Consider the following 21083-nt stretch of genomic DNA (forward strand, 5'->3'; position numbering starts at 1 on the left):
AGAGATGGCCAGAAACAGGCGTGATGTGCGTGTGAGTGCCTGAGAGCTGCTGCTTCTCGCTTTGGGTGAGGGGACCGTAGCAGGGAGTTTGGGGTTCCCTCCGTGGCCTGGCGCCAGGGAGCTCGTTGACTGTCAGCGCACGTGTTGCCTCGTGGGGCAGGCTGACAAACACGGGAATACTGCTCAAATGCACGTTTTGGTGTTAGGGAGCTTGGTTGGTTTTTCCTCCCACTTTAGACAGATCGGTTGTTAGCCAAGTTTCACCCAGATGCGTTCACTGAAGTCCGTGAAACAGGAACAGCTAAACTTCCTGGATCCCTTGAAAGCGTTTCCCGTCCCAGTTTAAGTGAACTCACAATGTTCCAGCTTGGCAGCAGTAAGACGAGCCATGAGGGAGAAAAAAACTGAGTTAAAAGAGGTTTCAGAAACACCTTAGGAAGTGTTCCCAGCAACCAGAAGCCCTCCCTTGGGCTCCAGCGGGCTCCGGCGTGGAGCGGCGCAGAGCCCCGCGTGCCGGGCGCCCGCGAGGCCCGTCAGCAGCTGCAGGACCACGCGTGACGTGGGGATAGTCGTGCTTTCCCCGCGCCGCTTGCGAGGACATTCTGCTGTACAGATCAGTGCTTTCCCTACGGCCGCTGTATTCACTGGGGTTTGCGCGGGGTGGGTGTTTCGGGCACGTTGCTCAGCCTGTGGGTCTGGAACACGAGGAGGGCCCGGGGTCCGGCCGGGCGGCCAGAGCCTCTCCAGGCACAGCTCTCCCCTCCTCTCGGCCGCTGAGCACCGAGAATGCAGGAAGGTGAAGCAGACACTATATCTGGCCGTATTTATCTTGTTCTGCGGAATAGCTGGCAGGCTTTCCCCAGGTGAAGAGCTGTGGCTTTTGGTCTCATTAACATTCAGCTGCTCTTCGGTGATATTTTGCTTTGTTGAGACCTGCCTTAGAAATATTGCGGATTCTTGTAGCAAAGCCTGTAGCAGAAATACTGTAAATGTCTGGTATTAGGTGACTGACAATATCCATGCAGTACTTTAGTCTTCAGCCAGGCCATAAAAAACACTTCGGCTGATTGTTTGGTGTTGACTGTTGTCACGGAGGGACCCCAAAGTCAGTTTTAGGGGGCAAAACAAGTTCCAAACCAGACTTTATTCTGGCTGGAAAAGTACAGCCAATGAACCGACCTAAACAGGGTTTATACAATCAGTTAGCACTCCAATAACATAAGGTGAAGGTTCGGATATCCTCCTCTGCTAACGACCCTGTCAGCCCCACACAAGAGCCACGAACCGCCGCACTGAGGGCGATGGGGATGTACGCTGCCCCAGCCGCCCTCGGAGCCGGAGTGCAGCTGCACAGCTGTGCACACATCTGCCGGGGGTCGTGTCCTGCTGCGGAGCGGAGTTCACGTCCACCAGGAGTCTCTCCGTTTGCCGTGTTCTCGGTTCCAGCCGCACACAAACCCGCGGGGCTGCCGGTGGCGGCAGATGGGGCTGCGTCCCCTTCCCGTTTCACACCGTATTTGTGTTGTTGTTAGGCTGTGTTTGTGTTCACAGCCTTGTTACAGAGTTGTTGTTGTTGACGTTTGCGCCCTGGTAAGGCTGTTGCTCCTCTGAAGGTGGCGTTCCTGGTTTTGCAGCGTTTGCTTTTGTTTCTCCAGAAGCTGTAACTGCAGGAATCCAGAGAGAAGACGCGAGAGCCTCCGTGTGCGTTGGGAAATGTAGCCTTGCGTCACTGGAGAAGAGCCTTCCTGCGGGTTTTGTCCCCAGTTGATGTCAATAATTATTTCTTTAACAGTCCTCTCTGTAAGTAGTTCTGTATTCATCTTGGATTATAGCAGCATGGATCCAATTCACAGTCTCCTTGCTGAGGTTTCCATATTGTGCTTGCCATAAAGCCTTGAACCAGTTTGGTTGTTGGCAGCAGGGGACTCAGAGGTGCCAATTTTAATCAAAGCCTTTCATTGCAAATGCAATTTTTGGTTTGTTTGGGACAACGAGAATTTCTCAGTATGAGAACTTTCCCAGGGTGGCCCTGAGCAACGGGAACAGGGTCGGGGAGCCGCGGCGGCCCCGGCTGCCCCAGCGCTGAGCGTGCCCGGGCTGGGCTGTCAGCGAGGAGGGTCAGCGCGGGAACACCGTCCTGCTGTGCCAAGGGACGTTGCTGCAGCCGTTGTCCCCACCTGGGCTGAGCAGGGGCCGGTGTCTGCACTCTGCGGGTTGCCTGATTTCGGGGTTGTTTTTTCCCTCCTCGATCTGCCAGGGTGTGGGCAGCAGTGGCTGCGCAGCCGGTGCGGGGGCAGCTGGGGGATGCTCGCCTTCCCCGCGTCCTCAGTGCGGGGAATCGGGTCCTGGAGCTGGGAGGAAGAGGAAACAAAGTGGCAGGAGGCAGGAAGGACAAAGGTTGGTTTTTAACGACAGTTTCCTGGCTGGGTTGCAGGGCTGGCGGGGCTGGCGGGGCGGCGGGGCTGGCGGTGCGGCGGGGCTGGCAGGGCTGGCGGTGCGGCGGGGCTGGCGGTGCGGCGGGGCTGGCGGTGTGGCAGGGCTGGCGGCGCGGCGGGGCTGGCGGTGCGGCGGGGCTGGCGATGCAGCAGGGCTGGCGGGGCTGGCGGCGCGGCGGGGCTGTGCTGTACCGGAGGCGCTGCCGGGGTCATGCCGGCTGGAGCAGATCTGTGTCCCGGGTGCAGCGAGCTGTCCGCAGAAACGTGGGAGCGAACCGTGCTGCCGGGTCGTGCAGCGCAATGGGATTACTTTGCTACACCCGTGCTCAGCAACTCTGTTTTCAACCCTATTACTCTAATAATTTTTTCCTTCTGGCTGATGTGAAGCGATAAACCAGGGGAAGGAAATTGTTTGCGTTTTGGATGTATTGTGCATCCAGGCTTTGTGCCTTCAGCTGTGAAGGAAAGGGATGTCTTAACTTTGACCTAGGAGGGACCTGACAGAACTAGAAATGGCCCAGATGTTTCAGGAGGAGGCAGTACAGATGTTGTAGCGTGCGCTGGTTTCAGCCAGCCCGAGGTGTGCGCTGGCAGCCCGATGTGCCGCGGAGGGAAAGCAGCCTCTGGCTCCCTGCCAGCCCAGCGGCCGCGTGGCCGTGCCGTGCTCGGCACGCCGCTGGCTCTTGGAGCTCTAAAGGATCTGCCTGGCTGCGTTTCTGAGGCGCGGCAGGAGGCTCAGGCAAGCAGCGCGTGGTCTTCTGGTTTCTCCAGGCTCCGTGTCTCACCTGTGCGGAGCGAGCTCTGGCCACGCGTGTCCTGGGAGCTGCGGCCCAGCCTCAGCGGTGCCGGCAGCGGCACTGTGTCTGCAGTCCTGGTGATCGTTGTTTCACAGGAGGGCCTGTGTTTGCACGTTAATCACTGCAGAAAAGTGTAACAGTTATGCAAAGGTTATGCCGCCAAGGGGTATGTGGTATTTAGCTTGTGATTGCCCTGAAATCTGTTGTCCTAGCTAAACCTCCCTGGAGCGCTTTGGAAGAGCATTTGTTCCCCGAGCGTGACACAGGGAGACCGGTCACCTGGGGTGCCTGTGTCACCTGGGCGCTGAGGAAAGCCTCTGTCTCACGCTGGATCACCAGAAACAGCCCAAAGCCTGGCTTGTTTGCCACACCTGTTTACGGTGCGTTACCTTTCCGTACCCACTCACATCCCAGGGCCTGCTTGTGTCCTCTGTCACTGGACGTCTCAGCCGTTTCCCCTTGGTGGTCCTCGTGGTCCCTTCGCCTCAGGCCGGTCTGTGATTCCTCCCTGTGCCTCTGCAGGGCCGCGTGGTGCGAGGCCGCTGACCTGGCGTCCTTGGTGATGCAGCGCTTGGTCTCCAGCCTGGTAAAATGGAGGGAGATGCTTGGCGTCCTTCTTGGCTTGCTTTAAATGCATTCTGTCTTCTTAATAGCCAGTAAGACTAAAAGCCACATGTTACGCAAGTGGATTTTTCCTATGTTAATGCTTTCAGGAGCCTTAGTCCACTTCTTATTTCAGCACGTGTGTACTTGATAAAGAAATGGAGTTGCCCTGTGAATTTGCAGTGTGCAAGGTTTGGAGTTTAAACACTTGCATTTTTACCGTGGATCAGGAAGGTCCCAGTCGCAGCTGCAGGTTTCCAGAGTGGATCACAGGAGCCGTCCCTGTCCGGCACAGGTGCCTGTGCAGCTGGCAACAAGGTGACACCCCGGAATTAATGAAGTGCCCTCGTCATTGTGTCTGCGGGTGCTTAAGATGGAGTGGGTGGGTTCCATGTAAATCGAGATGCAGGCGGAGTTTCCAGTTTGTACGTGGTGAATCCTTGGGTGCTGCGGCCCCTGAGTGGAGCCCCCGAGCCCGGGGTCAGGGCAGCGCTGGGTCTGTCGTCCCGGGCAGCAGCCGCAGCCCGGTGCTGCTGTCAGATAACGGCCGTGCCCCTGGTCTGCACCCGCCGCCTCTTATGGAGCCTCTGGCACTTGCTTAATGACAAGCAACGCGTATCGGGAGATTCTTGTCATATCACGCATCCCTTCTCCAGCTCAGGCCCTGCCAAACAGCAGACAGGGACTTCACAAAATGTGTATTTCGTGTCCTGTTTCTTGGGGGATCCAGCCTGTCAAGCGAAGCAACTTTCCTTGGGGATGGGAATGGCACTTCTTTTATTTTTCATTTTGGAAGGCAGGGCAGCAGAAGGGGATACGGTAATGAGGTGTGTGATATTTGGCGTAAAAGCAGAAGGTATTAAATAAGGCTTTGATAGGAAAACGTCTCTTTGATGCTGTTCTTCTATCTGCAGCTGTAACTCGCAACTACTGCAAGCACCGCCCTTGCAAGCGGCGCTGCTGCTGACCCGGGATTTTGCTGTACAGAGCAGAGCTGGTGTTGCAAGAGCAGGTGTAGCTGGAAACCCGTGCGGGTGCTGTGCGGTGCCCAGGCCCCCCGCCCGCTGGCCGGTCCTCCCTCGGCTCCCGGCTGGCTGGCGGCACCTCCGAGACCGCGGCCACCCTTGTCCTGGGTGCGCCTCCGAGCGGCCGCTCCGCCCGCCCCGCCTCTGCCCCCGCGGTAACTGCCGGGGCTGCGGCGCTGGGGCTGCGGTGCTGGGGCTGCGGCGCTGGGGCTGCGGCCGCGGCTCCGGGAGCGCCCGGTGGCTTCCTGGGCAGGGGAGCAGGAGCCGGAGGACAAGCCTGTGTTGGAACTCGTCTGCCGTCACGGGAACGCTTCTCATTTGTTACTCCATAAACGGAGCCTCTTCCAGAGTAATGAAGTCGTAAGCATATCCTCTGAAATTGATTGAAAGCCTTGTTGGCTGTTGTAAGGTATAATCCCACTTTAAAGACTTTCTCATTTAAAAACATAATCTTATTTTAAGACTCTCGATATTACCAGGGCAATGCTTCCATTTAGGGAGGAGAGGGAGGAAGAGAATGTAATTGGGATTAAAAAAGAAAGAAAAAGCTCCTAGTATCTTGATAAAACAGACGGTCCTTTCTCTAGCCACGCAGGAAACAGAGCCCTGCCCGTGCGGGGATTTACGCGTCGCTGCAGCGGCCCGCGCAGGCCTCTCTTCTTTCCTCTTTTGATTTTCTGCCGGAAGGGAAGCGAATCGCGTGCGCCGCTGTCTCTCGGGCAGTAAGGGCCCCGAGGCCCCGTGGTGTCCAGGCGTCCCCGTGGGCTGTGGACAAGGGGTGCTCGGAGCGGCGCTCGTGGGACACCCCACGGGGGCGCGCTCAGCAGTGCCGCGGGGCTGTGCCGCACCCGCGAAACGCCTTCGGTCGGGCTACGCGTCCCGAAGCCTTGGTCAGAAACTCCTTCGTTACACCCCTAGTGCTCAAGCCTGCCCGCACTCCCAGGTGTTCCTGTCCTGGAAGGTGATGGCACATGTGCCCCAGCACGTTGCTGGACGGGGTTTCAGTGTGTGCTCGTGTGCGTGTAGCTTGTTACAAGCTCGGATACCTACGCGTGTTTTGGTTCAGAGAACTTTCCAGCTAAACCGACCCATTCAGTGGTGCTGATAAGTGACGTGTGCTCACTGCACCATTGTTTCTTTCAGCTTCTCCCGTTTTGCTCCTGAATTTCCTGGTGTTTGAACACAAAACAGCAGCAGCAGCAAAGCCCGGCCTGTGCTGTGTGCTGCCCGGCCATCGGAATGCCCGCGCTCGGAGCGAGGGGCTTTGCGAGCTGACCTGCTCCTGCAGCGTCAGCTTGGCACCCACGCGCGGTTTCTTTCCGTTCTCTGCGGCCTGTCCCTGGCAGTTGGGCTTGTCCCTGGCGGCTGGCGTGGTTGTCCCTTGCAGTTGCCGTTGTCCCTTGCGGCCGGCATTGTCATCCCTCGCGGTTGCGCCGTCCCTCGCGGTTGCGCCGTCCCTCGCTGCCGGTGTTGTCGTCCCTCGCGGTTGCGCGGTCCCTCACGGTTGCGCCGTCCCTCGCTGCCGGTGTTGTCGTCCCTCGCGGTTGCGCTGTCCCTCGCTGACGGTGTTGTCGTCCCTCGCGGTTGCGCTGTCCCTCGCTGACGGTGTTGTCGTCCCTCGCGGTTGCGCCGTCCCTCGCTGCGGATCGTGGCCGTGGGGCTGCGGGGCGGCGGAGCTGCTGGGGCATTCCCCATCCCCAGCTCTGCTCTCGCAGTCTCGCCCAGGGTTTCGTGCTGGAGTTGCACATTTTAGTCAAAGATTAATTATACAGGGGGCACATATCTATTGGGACAGGACTCTCTGCTCAGCCTCCTTAAGTCTGTGCCAGGGGACTGATTTGTGTCAGCTGGGATTCTGCTCTGTAGCTGTATCTTGTTTGGAAAGAAGTAGGTGCCCAGGGGGAGAGTAATACCCAAAATAAACTATTTCTATGAATAAGAGTATGCTACTGCTGTCACCAGGCCTGAAAAGCTTCTTCGTGGGTGCTTCAAAAATACACAGAAGGGGAAAAGGATAAAACATTTTAAATAATGTCTCTCAAATGACAGCCATAGCTGCCACAACATGAACCTTCTTAGTAATGTGGTTGCAGTGTTGTTTTGGAATGGTATTGAAGGTGTGAGCTGCGAAAGATGTAGAAATTAAAGAAAAGGGAAAACAGTGTTGAGGGCATGGTTTATTTATTTGTGAGCAAGAGAGGAGCGTTTCTCTGTTTGTTTCAAACTCAGAAGCAAGCAGGTCTGCCAGGACAGTGGCTGCAGGGTAGCTGAGGCCAAACCATTCTTCTCCTTATGATTTCTTCTTTTACTCCAACAGTGCAATGAGTTTTCCTGAATTCCACAGATTTCCACAACTTTAAGGCCAGACAATGTGATCCTGCATTGTTTGGTCAGAGGTTCCTGACGTGTTTCCAGGAGGCTTAGTGACAGGTGTAGGTGTATGCATGGACAGGGTGACAGCTCTTGGGCAAGGTACCCCAGGAACCCTTTGGGAAGAGCAGATTCTCGGGGAACCACTGGAATCAAACACCCAGGTTTTGTGTCCATTTTTCTTGGTGTGTGAGGAGGTGAAAGGTGACTCCTTCCTTTCTGCCATCCCAGCAGACAGCAACGGGTGCTGCTTCCATGTCAGCACCGGTGACGTGTAAAAGTTTGTGTAGGTAAGAGATGCAAAACATCTAAACCATTGCGGAAAGGAACAGTTCTTTCACCTCTTCTATGAGAAAGCCAGGCTGTATTCTGATTAAACCTTTAAGGTCAAGTTGTTGCAGCAGGAGGCTGCAAGTGGGGGTGGAAAGGAGCTGCCTTGGGTGATGAAGGCAGCATCCCAGCCGTGGTCGTCCCGTGCCGGGGGCCCGCAGCGGCACTGTGGCGCAGCCCTGGCCTGCGGTTTGCGGCCGCGTGGCCGGCAGGGGCTGCCGCCGGGTCGCGGTGGCCTCCGTGGGGCCGGGGCTCGTTGTGCCGCTCCAGGGCACGGCGTTGCTGAGCCGCGGGAGCGCGAGCCGTGCGCTCCGGGACGCGGTCCTTCCGGGGGACCCCGGCACACGCTCCGTGGAGCCGGCATCGCCACCCTCGCTTGTGAGCTAATGAGCGTGAGGCACCCAGATGGCAGAAATAATGTGTGTATTGTAGCGGAGCCTGATGCTAACTCCTGGGGATAATGTGATGTTCCTTGGGTATCGGTAGCAATGTTCTGTTCTAAAATGGTAATAAAGTGCACATTTGCTTATTAGTAATGAATGTCAAGCCATTCACTATCATGGAAATATCCTTTTTCCATGACTTTGATAAATAGCTGCTGAAGCTCATGAATTTTTAATCGTAGTCCTATATTTAGGGGCTTTCAGTTTCTGAGCGAGATAAAAGGCTCTTTGGAGATGGAGTTCTGGAAGAGCCTTGTCTTTTGCAGCCGCTGCTACCTATTTAAAGCCAGTGTGGTCTTTCTGGTATATGAATATCATGTTGACATTGATTGATATGATTTTTATGCGGCAGATGAGGCTCTAAGCCTGCCTGTCACCATAAAGCAAAACGCGTAACTGCAGAGGAACCTACTGCGTCCTTTGCTTCATCGACATGTGATGCTTGTTCATTCTCCCCAGTAATCACAGTATAAAACCAAACACACTGATTGCTCTTTATCATGCGGCTCCCCAACTTCAGACAAGTAAATGTATGTATTATCACATGTATGCATGGGGGGATGTATGGATGTGCGTATGCACATAGACAAGTACGTGCATACCTGCGCGTACCCTGTGTAAGACCTTTGTACAGTGTGTCAGTTGGTGTCTCATCGGTGCTCGCGGGACAGCAGCGTTCGGGGAGTAAACACAGCTCACCGACGGTAAAAACACGGAGTCTGCATCTTTTTCTGTTGCGTAAGAACCAACTGGAACACAAGTGGAAAAGCAGAACTGAAATCCGCGGGTGAAGCTCCGGAGGAAGGGGCGGCCCAGAGCCCGGTGCGCCAGGCTCCCGCAAGGCTCTTCTGGGCACGACGAGAGGAGGGCGGAGGAATGGCGCTGCAGACGGGACTGAAAGAGTCAGAGCCTCTTGGATCCCTGTGGAACTCGGGAGTGGAGGTGTGGCGGACACAAGCGTGCACTCTGGGCCGTGCTGGAGACAGGAGTCTGGGTTTCAGTGCCTGCCGCCCCAGCATTCCATGTCAGGCGCTGGCACAGACCTCCTGCTGGACTCAGTTTGCAGCAGACCACTGAGGGCAATTGGAGATCCTCAGTGCTAATTGCCAGAGCACCCTTGGTTTAGACAAGGCCATGGTGGTTTCTGGCAGTGCAGGATCTAGCTGCCTGCATCCAGTTCTTTCTGTGGTCATGTCGGGTTTCCAGCTGGCTCAGAGCAAGGTTTGCAGTTGCTGGACGTCTTCAAGCTGTAAGCAGTGACACTGAGCAAGCTGTGAACAGCGTTTGTGTGGCGAGCGCTGGGCTGGGGGCAGAGCCCGGCCGGGCAGAGCCCAGACCGCGGCACCGGTGCCTGGCCCTGCGCCAGAGCCAGCAGAACCCACCCAAGGGCCTAATGGGAGCCCTGGCTGTTCTTAGCGAGTGAGTGATTCATCAGACTTCTTGGGACAGCGTGTGTATCAGTCTTCACTGAAAGGGTCGTTGGCAAGCACATTATTAATGCATATAATGTTAAGAAAAATGGTGAAATCTCAGCCTGAAGTTGGGAAGAGCTAGTGACAGGGTAATCAGCTAACGAGAAGTCTCCCAATTGAGCCTGGACACGATGAAGTTCATGGCGCGGTATCTAAAGAATTGGATTAATAATCCCCAAACCGTTAAACCTGTAAAAACTGCCCCAGATGTAAAAGCCCAGCGAGGACATGGGGGAGCTGCACCGCTTTGTCACCTGAAAACCCCTCCCAGTGTGCGTTTTCGTTGAATTCAAAGGCAGCAAACTTCTGTGCAACATGTGCAAACGAGGATTTGCTCTTGGAGGCGCACGTGAAGGGGCTGGCTGGATAGCAAGAGTGCTTGTTCGTGTGTTAGTGCGCGCGTTCGTGGGAGTCCGCTTCCCTCCAGGTGCGTGGTTGTTGGCTAATTTCTGCGGTGGTTTATTGCAGCAGGATTGCCAGCACTGGGCACGGCTTGCAAAATTTGTTCCAGCAGTCGTCTTTTTCATTTGAGTGAATGCTACTTATTTACATTCCCAAGAATTCCCTTTTAATGTACACTCATATATCAGAGTAAAGGATTACTCTAATTCCCCTCGTGTAGATGCACTAGTTGTGCATATCATTTTAACTTCGGAATCTTGGAATGGAAATTTTCAGTGTCGGTTTTATATGTGAAGAGATGGATGTCTGAAGTGTGTAACTTGCTCTGATTTGCTCAGTATATTTACTTAAATGACGGGTGCCTAAGCACTGTGAGCGCCGGGCGGGTGGCGGTGCTGGGTGACGAGGAAGGACGGCGGTGCTGGGTGACGAGGAAGGACGGCGGTGCGTCCAGCAGTGCATCCAGCGGTGCGTCCAGCGGTGCTGGGGCTGCGGGGACAGCGGGGCCCTGCTGCCACACCGCCCCTCCCCCCGCAGAGATGGGCCCTGCGGCCTCTTGTCCAGAATTAATCTCCAGATAACGTAAATCACTGATTACATCAAAGTAAGAAAACAGTTAATGGGATGCCTAATGTAAAATAACAGAGAGATTGTAATAGCTTTAAGCATTCAGAAATTTGAGGGAGCTTAAGGAGTATTAGAGTCGTTACGCAGATGAGCTTGTGCAGTTTAAACGTTGGAATTCATTTGTGGGTAACAAATCCCCGTGATGACGGCATGTGAGATGCTCCTCGGGTGCAGGAGAAGCGGGGCTGGGGCTGTGGGAATATTCCTCGGTCACGGTTGTTCCTCGGGTGCAGGAGAAGCGGAGCCGGGCTGTGGGGATGTCCCTCGGTCACGGTTGTTCCTCGGGTGCAGGAGAAGTGGGGCCGGGCTGTGGGGATGTCCCTCGGTCACGGTTGTTCCTCGGGTGCAGGAGAAGCGGGGCCGGGCTGTGGGGATGTCCCTTGGTCACGGTTGTTCCACGGGTGCAGGAGAAGCGGGGCCGGGCTATGGGAATGTCCCTTGGTCACGGTTGTTCCACGGGTGCAGGAGAAGCGGGGCCGGGCTGTGGGGATGTCCCTCGGTCACGGTTGTTCCACAGGTGCAGGAGAAGCGGGGCCGGGCTGTGGGGATGTCCCTCGGTCACGGTTGTGTGTGTGAGATGTGTAGCAGGGAGGTGGTAATCGGGGGACTCCCGAAGGCAGGATCAATAGCAAAATGAGGAGACTTGCTTTTGATGCAAATGAACATCCCTTTGGCCTTCTCTGTGATTCCTGTCTGTGGAAAGGGCAGGCTGTGTGAGGCTAGTTCTAATAAAAGGTCATGTTGCTGTTTCACCAGACACACCAGAGCAAGCGCAGAGCTGCTGCTCTCCCGGACAGGGGCTCCTCTGTCCCTCGGCCCCGTGTGTCCCTCGGCCTGGTGTCACAGTGCGGAGCGCACCTCTCCGGTCCGCGGAAGGGACGGCTGCAGCCTTGGGGTGCCGTGTTCCCTGCTGCTCTGGCCAAGCGTTGGCTCCGTGCGTCTGGTGTTTCAGCCCAAGCTCCTGCTCACTGTGTTGTTGTGTCCCACAGCTTGTGCGCGGGGCTGGAAGGAGCATCTGCAGCAGGAAACGTTCCCGGACCACGTGCTTAACTAAGGGTTTGACAGGTTTTGGGCAAAGTCACAAAAGTTTGTTTGCAAGAGGTTTTTTGGTTTGCACTGATCCAGATTCCCAGCCACGCCATTAATGGGGGTCTGGCTGAAGCACGCTGAGGGGAACTTGCTCCCTCCTTTAAACTCATTGAATCCCTGTATCCAGCACTTGGGATTTTGAGAGATGAAAAAATCCCTGCCTTTCCTCTCCATGATAAGAAGAGATGAGACAGCAGCATCTGCCCCCTTTCAGGTGGCTTTGTAAAAGTGCTTCTTGCAAAAAATGGCCTTTTTTGGTTAGCTTGCCCATCAATATGAACATAATGTAAATATTTTTTCCCCAGAATAAAGCCAATGAAAGGGACTGGATTCTGTACCAAATCCAAAGGAGTCCAGGAAGCCCAGATCAGCTGTAATTGAGCCAGGAAGTTATTGGGAATTCTGGCAGGTCGTGGAGGACAGGACCTAGCAGAAACGTGTTCTGCTCTTGCTGTGGTTTTGGTGAGAACCCTCCCTGTGCCGGCTGTTGGTGTTTCTGCCCGCGGCGCGTGGCGCTGAGTAACTGCGCACGCGTTCTGCGTTGGCCGAGGGAGACGTCCCGACCCCAGGCCAGCGGCGCTCGGCCGGGGAAGGTGCGGCCGCGGCAGTGCCGCCGGTGCCCACGCGGCTGCTCCTCACAGCAGCGCCTGCTGCTGAAGTGAGGGGGGGACACTAACAAAGCAAAGCAAAAACGTTCCAACCAAATGCAGAGGTACAAAAGCTGAAAGGTCCTGGAAAACAGTTGCCAGAATCTTGCTGGCAGAAGTAAGTTTTCTGCTGAACAAAAGAAAATATAACCTTCTCTTTAAAGGTCACTTGCTGTTGTTATTTGACTTAAACTCTCTCTGAACTGTATGCTGTTGCGTATTATTTATTATTTCTGACTTCTTCCTCCTTTGTGTTTAGATACACTTGCTGTTGTCCTCAGAGCTCAGATGCATCTCTGGCCTCGCAAGCTGTGCATGGGCGTTGAGGCCAAGGCAGGACCTCTGACTCCACAAGGGCTCTGCTCGTAATGCAGAGCTTTGTTCTTCAAGGCTTCACTTTCTGCATCTGGGGAAAGCAGCTGTTTCAGGGAACCCCCTTCTGGACCTGGCTCTTGTTCAGTGTGTTCACCCGTCAGTGGAACAGGCACATGGCGGAGCAGGGCTGGCGCCTGAGGGTGCACTGCACCACACCGCACCGCACTGCACCGCACCGCGGAGCTCAGGGGCTCTGAGGAGAGGGCGGACCACAGAATACGAGGTGCCCAGGGTTGGGCACTTCACGTGTGCCTCGTTTCAAAGGAAATGCACATTGCGATTTCTGTACAACTCTGAACACCTTCAGTGTTGAACACATCAAAATCAGATGTGCATGGAATTACAAGCAGCTAAGCCATCAAGTACACTACCAAAGCCATGCACATTGTGTGTGCATGTGTGTGCGTGTGTGTGCGTGTGTGTGCATGTGTGTGTGTGTTCTAAACAGAGATACAGCATCTCCAGCCTGCCAGGAGGTGTTGGAGGTCAGGGAGCTGGGCTGGACAGGGTGCGAGCAGGTGGTGAGTGTGATATTATTGCTGACCATGAAGCGATCAGAAATCTCGAGCTTGAGTTTAAAATTAGGAATTTGAGGATGTGGTGAAAAAAAAAGGTAACTAATTGTTTTAAACCGCATTTTTATTTCCCTGTGTAAAAAGCTGCTGGCATAGATTCAGAAGTCAGAAGGTCCACCCCACTTAGGTCTGCCCCCATAGATGGTGGTAGCAGAAGTGACAGAAACCCATTGAACAAACACGCGGGGGCGCTCCCTGGTGCGCTGCCCCGGCGGCGTGGTGTCGGTGGCACGGCGTGGTGTCATGGGACGGCGTGGTGTCGTGGGACGGCGTGATGTCGTGAGAACATGAGCTCAGCAGCAGCATCCCTGTGCGGGGATCCTGTGATCTGCCGGAGCAGCATCCCTGTGCGGGGATCCTGTGATCTGCCGGAGCAGCATCTCTGTGCGGGGATCCCGTGATCTGCTGGAGCAGCATCTCTGTGCGGTGATCCTGTGATCTGCTGGAGCAGCATCTCTGTGCGGAGATCCTGTGATCTGCCGGAGCAGCATCCCTGTGTGAGGATCCCGTGATCTGCTGGAGCAGCATCTCTGCGCAGGGATCCTGTGATCTGCTGGAGCAGCATCTCTGTGCGGGGATCCTGTGATCTGCTGGAGCAGCATCTCTGTGCGGGGATCCTGTGATCTGCTGGAGCAGCATCTCTGTGCGGGGATCTCGTGATCTGCTGGAGCAGCATCTCTGTGCAGGGATCCCGTGATCTGCTGGAGCAGCATCTCTGTGCGGGGATCCCGTGATCTGCTGGAGCAGCATCTCTGTGCGGGGATCCTGTGATCTGCTGGAGCAGCATCTCTGTGCGGGGATCCTGTGATCTGCCGGAGCAGCATCCCTGTGCGGGGATCCTGTGATCTGCTGGAGCAGCATCTCTGCGCAGGGATCCTGTGATCTGCCGGAGCAGCATCTCTGTGCGGGGATCCTGTGATCTGCTGGAGCAGCATCTCTGTGCGGGGATCCTGTGATCTGCCGGAGCAGCATCTCTGTGCGGGGATCCCGTGATCTGCCGGAGCAGCATCTCTGTGCGGGGATCCTGTGATCTGCTGGAGCAGCATCTCTGCGCAGGGATCCTGTGATCTGCCGGAGCAGCATCTCTGCGCAGGGATCCTGTGATCTGCCGGAGCAGCATCTCTGCGCAGGGATCCTGTGATCTGCTGGAGCAGCATCTCTGTGCGGGGATCCTGTGATCTGCTGGAGCAGCATCTCTGTGCGGGGATCTCGTGATCTGCTGGAGCAGCATCTCTGTGCAGGGATCCCGTGATCTGCTGGAGCAGCATCTCTGTGCGGGGATCCCATGATCTGCTGGAGCAGCATCTCTGTGCGGGGATCCTGTGATCTGCTGGAGCAGCATCTCTGCGCGGGGATCCTGTGATCTGCCGGAGCAGCATCTCTGTGCGGGGATCCTGTGATCTGCCGGAGCAGCATCTCTGTGCGGGGATCCCGTGATCTGCCGGAGCAGCATCTCTGTGCGGGGATCCTGTGATCTGCTGGAGCAGCATCTCTGTGCGGGGATCCTGTGATCTGCTGGAGCAGCATCTCTGCGCAGGGATCCTGTGATCTGCCGGAGCAGCATCTCTGCGCAGGGATCCTGTGATCTGCTGGAGCAGCATCTCTGCGCAGGGATCCTGTGATCTGCTGGAGCAGCCTGGGTGCAGAGCAGAGGCGGGTGTGTTGTACCAGAGGATCTCTGAGCAGCAATGCGGATCCTTTCGTAAGGCAGCCGAAGCCAGGGCTGAACAGGGTTCCAACTTCAATGAGTCGCACACTGATTGAGAATAAAAGGACAAGAATTGATTCCAGCTCATTGTATGATGACTAAAATAGCTTTTTGCTGTGACGCGTGGGTACAGACTTGTCCTGTAGCTGGTAGGGAGGGTGTACGGCCGTGCCGTGTGCTGGCGAGCAGCTGATCCGCTCCGTTACTGTTTAGCCTCCTTTACAAAGCTAATCTGTACCATGCTAATAATCATCTAGTTCCAATTACTTCCCATTCCAATAATCCTACTATTTACTAGTAATTTTACAAGTTGCCCATGCAAGATCAAACCGCACCCTAAGAAAGCGTGGTGTTGAGCGTGCACTCCTGCACACGGCTCCCGTTCGCCGAGCGCTCACCGCGAGCTGCACGCACCCGCGTGCCGGAGCCGCCGTGCCCGCGGTGGAGCGCCGTCGGCGCCGGTGCTGCCCGGGGCACGGGTCGGCCTTGGCAGCTCGTGTTGTACCTGATGCCCACGCAAAGGGCGCTGCTGGCGATGCCGAGCTCGTGAGGATCTGCCCGTCCGCAGGGCGGGAGCGGAACGATTGGGCAGAAATCTCTGACAGGGTGGTTGGTTTTTCCTGCTACAAGCCAAATAAGCCTGGCAAAATCTGCCGCTGTTTTCTGTACAAAGCTGAGCGCTCTTTGAAGCAAAATAGCAAACTGCGTGAGCCTTTATAGCAGCTAAATAGGGCAGCTGCTGGTGGAGTGGTGTTCCAGCAGCACCCTTTGTTTCTCCTCAGAAAGGAGCTCCTGTGTTTCGCAAAGCTCTGCTCTTATCTGTGCTCATCTGCACCTGATGCGTCTCATAAAAATGCAGCAGATTTCAAATTTGCATACATTATTTGGTAATTGTTCACGTGCAAGTGTAAGCCACTAAAAGCGTTAGTGTTCGGACAGCGTTGTAGAAGTGCGGTGATGGACTCCTTGGGTTTCCTCAGCCGACAGGGCGCATTTCCCCGTAATGTGGGGATTATGCTGACCAGCTCCTTCAGCTCGCGCGCCCAGTGTGGCTTGACAGCTCTGCACCGCTGGCGCAGCGCGTGCTGTGGGTGGCAGGGAGGGCCGCATCCTGCCTGTACAGCTCCTGCTGCTTTCTTAGCACTCATTAGAGTATTTACCGATGCACAGGAATACAATTCACAGTCTTAACCCCAGTCTTTGCCCAAAAGACTGCTTTCATAAACAATAGTGTTATCCTCCTCAGACACAGTGCCCGGGTGGATCCCTTGCTTGCACCAGTAACGCTATTAAGATGTAGCCACCTTTGGTCCGTTGTTGCTTCACAGGCAGCAAAACTGTGAGAGTGAGCTGCGTTGTTTTCCCATTTAATCATCTGTGGCATTGCTGACTTCTGATTGCTGGAGCCTTATTACCGATAACGACGTGAAAGCCAGCAAAAGGGCAGCCTGACTTTTTCTGACTTGTGGTTGAATGTGCGGAATTGGCCGTTAGAAGCAAAGCACTGTTTCAGCTGTTACTGAGCAACTCAACTCTGGAATTACTCAGGAGCACTTGGAATGCCAGGATACCATCTTCTCACTTGTTTTTCAGTTTATAACCAGAAGCCATTCCTGCAGCCTAACCAGCAGACTGTCTTTAAGTGCTTTATAATTCCGTCAACATCCAGAACAGTAATAAAGCATTTGAGTAAATGAAAGTAATTTGTCTTGAAATGCCTTGCAACACCGTGTTTGCAACATGGGTTGCCTGGATGTATTGTGTGCTCTTTTCAGCTGTTGTGCTGCTGTCCCCTGTACTGCTGTACTGTTGTCCCATGCCGTAGTTGCCAGGGGACAAGTTAAGCTGAACTAACAGGGAGGCGAAACAAAGAGCCCCTGGCGCGGCGGTCGTACAGCTGATGCCCAGCAGAAGGGCTTGGGCAGCTTTTCGTTATGTTACTTAACAGCGAGGTGGTGGTTTTGAGTGGCTGATGAAACATCTAAACTTTCTTTTCTCCCCCCTTTTTGCAGCTCTCCATGAATTCCCTAACGACATCTTCACAAACGAGGACAGGAGGCACGGCGCCGTGGTCCTGCACGTCCTTTGCGTAAGTTCTGTTGCCGTGCGTGTCTTCTGCAGTCACTGCGGCCGACACGGTTTTGATAGATGCTCCTTTGAAGACTGGAATTCTGTGCAATGGTAGGCTTGGAGTTCTGTGATCTCTGCCCCGGGCAGGTCGGTGTAAGTGACGTGCATGGGTGAGGCCAAAAGTGAAGATGCTCAGGATAAATGTATGTGAATAGCCCCGGTCTGTCCGTCCACCAGACGCCTGGCTTGTGTTGAGCAGCCGTGGTTCTCTCACAGAGGGCAGCACGGTCCCTCCAAACCCATTCCTCAACTTCTGTTGGGCAGATGAAGGCAATTCTTTTCTTCTTTAGTGTTCTCTTAATTGAAGAAGAGCTGCCAAGCTGATACTTCTTGGGAGAAGAGGCATTCCTAAGCAGCCAAGAAAATACCTGTTTCCAATTAATGTTTGAAAGCGTTTCATAATTTGTAGTCAGCTTAAATGAGCAGTCACCGTTAACTATGTTCAATGATTCATGGTTTCTTTCATGGGATCAATTAGATTGCATTGCATGTTGTAATGCGAGTGCTCTGTGTTATGATTCTATTTCAGCTAAATGGCTGTCGCGTAGCATCCCCATAAACTTTGGCAAGCTCGAGGCTTGCAGGTTTCCATGGGAACGCTGGGCCTTGGTGGTGCGGGCAGCGAGCGCTGGGCCTGGGCCGGGTTTGCAGCACCACGGCGGGCTCCCAGCGACCCGCGCAGCCCTTTCTCCACGGTGCCACGCCGGCGCGGCCCTTCATGCCGCCCTTGGGCCCGCTCGCGGTTCGGCCGGCGCGGTGTGTGCCCCGGGGCTGCTGTTTGCTGTCCTGAGCCCGCAGGGGAGCGGTGCTGTGCTCAGCTTAACGCAGGGACCTGCCTCAGCTGCGCTTAGAACATACAGAAAGTGCGGAAACGTCGCAACGTGGTCTTGGGAAATACGGGCAGGCTGCTGGCACCCTCGTGACTACACTGTGGGTGAGGCGCTGAGCGCGCCGCGCGCGTCCCAGACCGCAGTGCACCCTCCGCGCTCCACTTCATCTCGAATTGAAAAGCGGCTCCTGCGCAGCCGCTCTGGGCAAAAGCTGTGATTACAGCCTAGGTGCTGCCTTGCGACCTCACTTTTCTTGCCTTTAACACAAAAACTGTTGGTTAAAGCTCTTCAGTTACAGGAATAAGTTTATAATGAGAGCATAATTTCTAAAACAACAGTTAATCTCTGTGTGATCCCTACCTCTGAACGTGTTTTCCAGGCTGTTTAAGAGACGAGACCTGGACTGTATTTTTTCATTATTAATAACAATGAAATCACACAGTATTCTTGTGCAGTTGACTACATAAACCACGAGATGGATTATTTTCCAGTCTCCTTTAAATGGGGATTTGGGCCTCAGCTCTCAAGATAGTCTATTTTTCCACAGGCTTTTTTTGTCAGTTCTGAATAAGCCGAACATACTTTTAATGTGTATCCAAATGAGGTCTGGAAGACTGAAATTTCAAGAGAAATGGCCCACTTCAGAATATAAACAGAAACCTGGGTTTATCAGGAGTTAGAGAACTAGAGACGACAGACGCCTGTTGGCGTCCAGCAGCCTTGCTCCCCAGTCTGGGGGGAAAGGGGCTGTCGTGTTGGGTGGTGAACCTCTCATTCTGTGTTTTACTTTGCAGCGATAGTTACCAAACACAATCAAATCAGAGCACACACCGAAATGCACTTTGTGGGGAGAAAAGGATGTAGACACAGAGTCCCATTGTCTCCATGGAAATGTCTTTGTGGGTTTGAGGAAACTGGACTGTGACAGGGGCTTTGAATTGTAGAGAGGACAATGGGGTGATGGCTTCTCGTTTATTGACCTCCCCTTACACTGTTTGTATCCATTTCTGTAAAAACTCACTCTTTTTCCTCTCTCCCTTTGCTCATACTTTCACGTTTGTTTCTGAAGGACATCATGTGAAGCTGGTTTATCAGAAGCCAGAGAAGCAGGGGAAGGCGCTATGGCCGCGGGCCTGGGGCTGTCAGGGCTCCCTGCCGGGGCTATGGCCGCGGGCCTGGGGTGTCAGGACTCCCTGCCGGGGCTGTGGCCGCGGGCCTGGGGTGTCAGGACTCCCTGCTGGGGCTGTGGCCGCGGGCCTGGGGTGTCAGGACTCCCTGCCAGGGCTGTGGCCGCGGGCCTGGGGTGTCAGGACTCCCTGCCGGGGCTGTGGCCGCGGGCCTGGGGTGTCAGGACTCCCTGCCGGGGCTGTGGCTGCAGGCCTGGGGTGTCAGGACTCCCTGCCGGGGCTGTGGCTGCAGGCCTGGGGTGTCAGGGCTCCCTGCCGGCGCTATGGCCGCGGGCCTGGGGTGTCAGGACTCCCTGCCGGGGGCTGCCAGGGCATCTGCTCACTGTTGTTGAACAGAGGTGAAAGCACAAAGACCCCAGCAGATCCTGCGCGGAGCTGTGCAGAATGCTCAGCATAATCCGATGCTTCATAAATATGAAAGTAAATTCCTAAACACTTCAAAAGTCTGGGAAGAAATGGGCAGGAACAGTTTAGCAATAGTTTTGGGTCTGAGCTGAACTTACTTCTGTTTAAAGGAAAAGTGGGCCACTAAAAATAGATTATGTTTGGAGCGATAGAGCTTAATTTCCTTCTAGATGCCTCTTTGGAACTCATCAAGTGGTTTCGTGGTTTCCCGGGCGCTGGGAGCGGTTTCCGCGTCCCCTGCGGGAAGGGGCAGCTGCAGGGACAGGGAGCGGTGCCGGTGCCTCTGACGGCGGAGCTGCCGCCAGGGCCGCCCAGCGCTTGGCTTTGCACGCTGCAGAGAGCTTCCCTGGGCACTGTGTTGGTCCTGGCCGTGTGCAGGTGTCTAAGCACCCCTGCAGCTTTTCTGGTGGTTGTGGTTTGTCAGGCGGACGGATGCCGATGCCCACAGCTGCGGGCTGCTCCGGCGCCTGGGCTGCGCGGGAGGTGTCCTGCCCTTGCCTGTTTGTGCACCGAGTCAAAAGCCAGCCGTGCCCCGCTCCTCCAGCACAGAGCTGTCTCGCTGGGGAGGTGATTTCCAGCGCCCGACGCGCTCGGCCGGGCGATGCTGCATGATGCGCAGTTTGCTGTTGCGCCCGTCGCGGTACCGCGGGCTGCTGCTCCGAGCACACTCGCGCTCTGGGGGTTGGTCAGTTGTGGGCTGGTTGGTTGGTTGTAGAGACTTTTTGTTTGTGTTGTTTCGTCGTTGGTTTTGTTTGGTTTGTGGGTTGTTTGTTTGTCAGTTTGGAGTTGTGTGTGTCGGTTTCTCTGCAGCGCGGGAGCTCCGGGTGGGTTTGCGGTGCCCTTGGGCTGAGAGGGGCCGTGCTGGGTGCAGCCGGGGGCCGGAGCTCTGTGGGGCAGCCGGGGGCCGTGCTGGGTGCAGCCGGGGGCCGGAGCTCTGTGGGGCAGCCGGAGGCCATGCTGGATGCAGCCGGGGGCCGGAGCTCTGTGGGGCAGCCGGGGGCTGGAGCTCTGTGGGGCAGCCGGGGGCCGGAGCTCTGTGGGGCAGCCGGGGGCCGTGCTGGGTGCAGCCGGGGGCCGGAGCTCTGTGGGGCAGCCGGAGGCAGTGCTGGATGCAGCCGGGGGCCGGAGCTCTGTGGGGCAGCCGGGGGCCGTGCTGGGTGCAGCCGGGGGCCGGCACAGCCCGCGGGAGCTGCTGGCTCCTGCAGCCTTCCAGCTCTGTATAAACGTGCCCGGCTGTACCTCAGCAAGGCGAGTTTAATCCGAGTGTGAGGACTGGCACGGGAAACTCAGAAGGACCACTGGACAAACAGGATGAATTATTATGTATGTCCTGTGCAACAGAACATGTATTTGGAGTAAGATATTTAATCTCCTTTGATACAGAGATTACAATTAGTTCTCTGATGCTTGTTTGTTAGAAACATCATTTTAAAATCAATCCTAATGTACTGCTTAATCTGGTATTTGTAATCATTTTATGCAAGGCTATTATATTTTCATAAATTTTTAATGTCTGTCTGGGGAGGAAGAGTGTCTTTTAAATAGGTTGCCTGTTCAAAGACTTCCATGTCTTCACTGAGCCGAATGCAACTAAATGGTGCTGAGATGTGCGCACAGCCCCGTCCCGGCCGCT

The 21083-nt window shown here is 55.2% G+C and overlaps 1 protein-coding gene across 1 annotated transcript in view; it reads left to right on the top strand.

Annotated features, from left to right (window-relative positions):
* The window catches only part of SLC24A3 (solute carrier family 24 member 3), a gene marked incomplete at both ends in the record, with an annotated part of 111265 nt that overhangs the window by 40158 nt on the left and 50024 nt on the right, over nt 1-21083 (top strand). The window contains one exon of the mRNA XM_080342950.1: nt 16911-16987. Within this exon, the coding sequence (XP_080199076.1) occupies nt 16911-16987 (77 nt within the window). The remainder of the gene's footprint in view (nt 1-16910; nt 16988-21083) is intronic.

The sequence above is a fragment of the Nesoenas mayeri genome (assembly GCF_963082525.1).
Source record: "Nesoenas mayeri genome assembly, chromosome: 3".
NCBI classification, from domain to species: Eukaryota; Metazoa; Chordata; class Aves; order Columbiformes; family Columbidae; genus Nesoenas; species Nesoenas mayeri.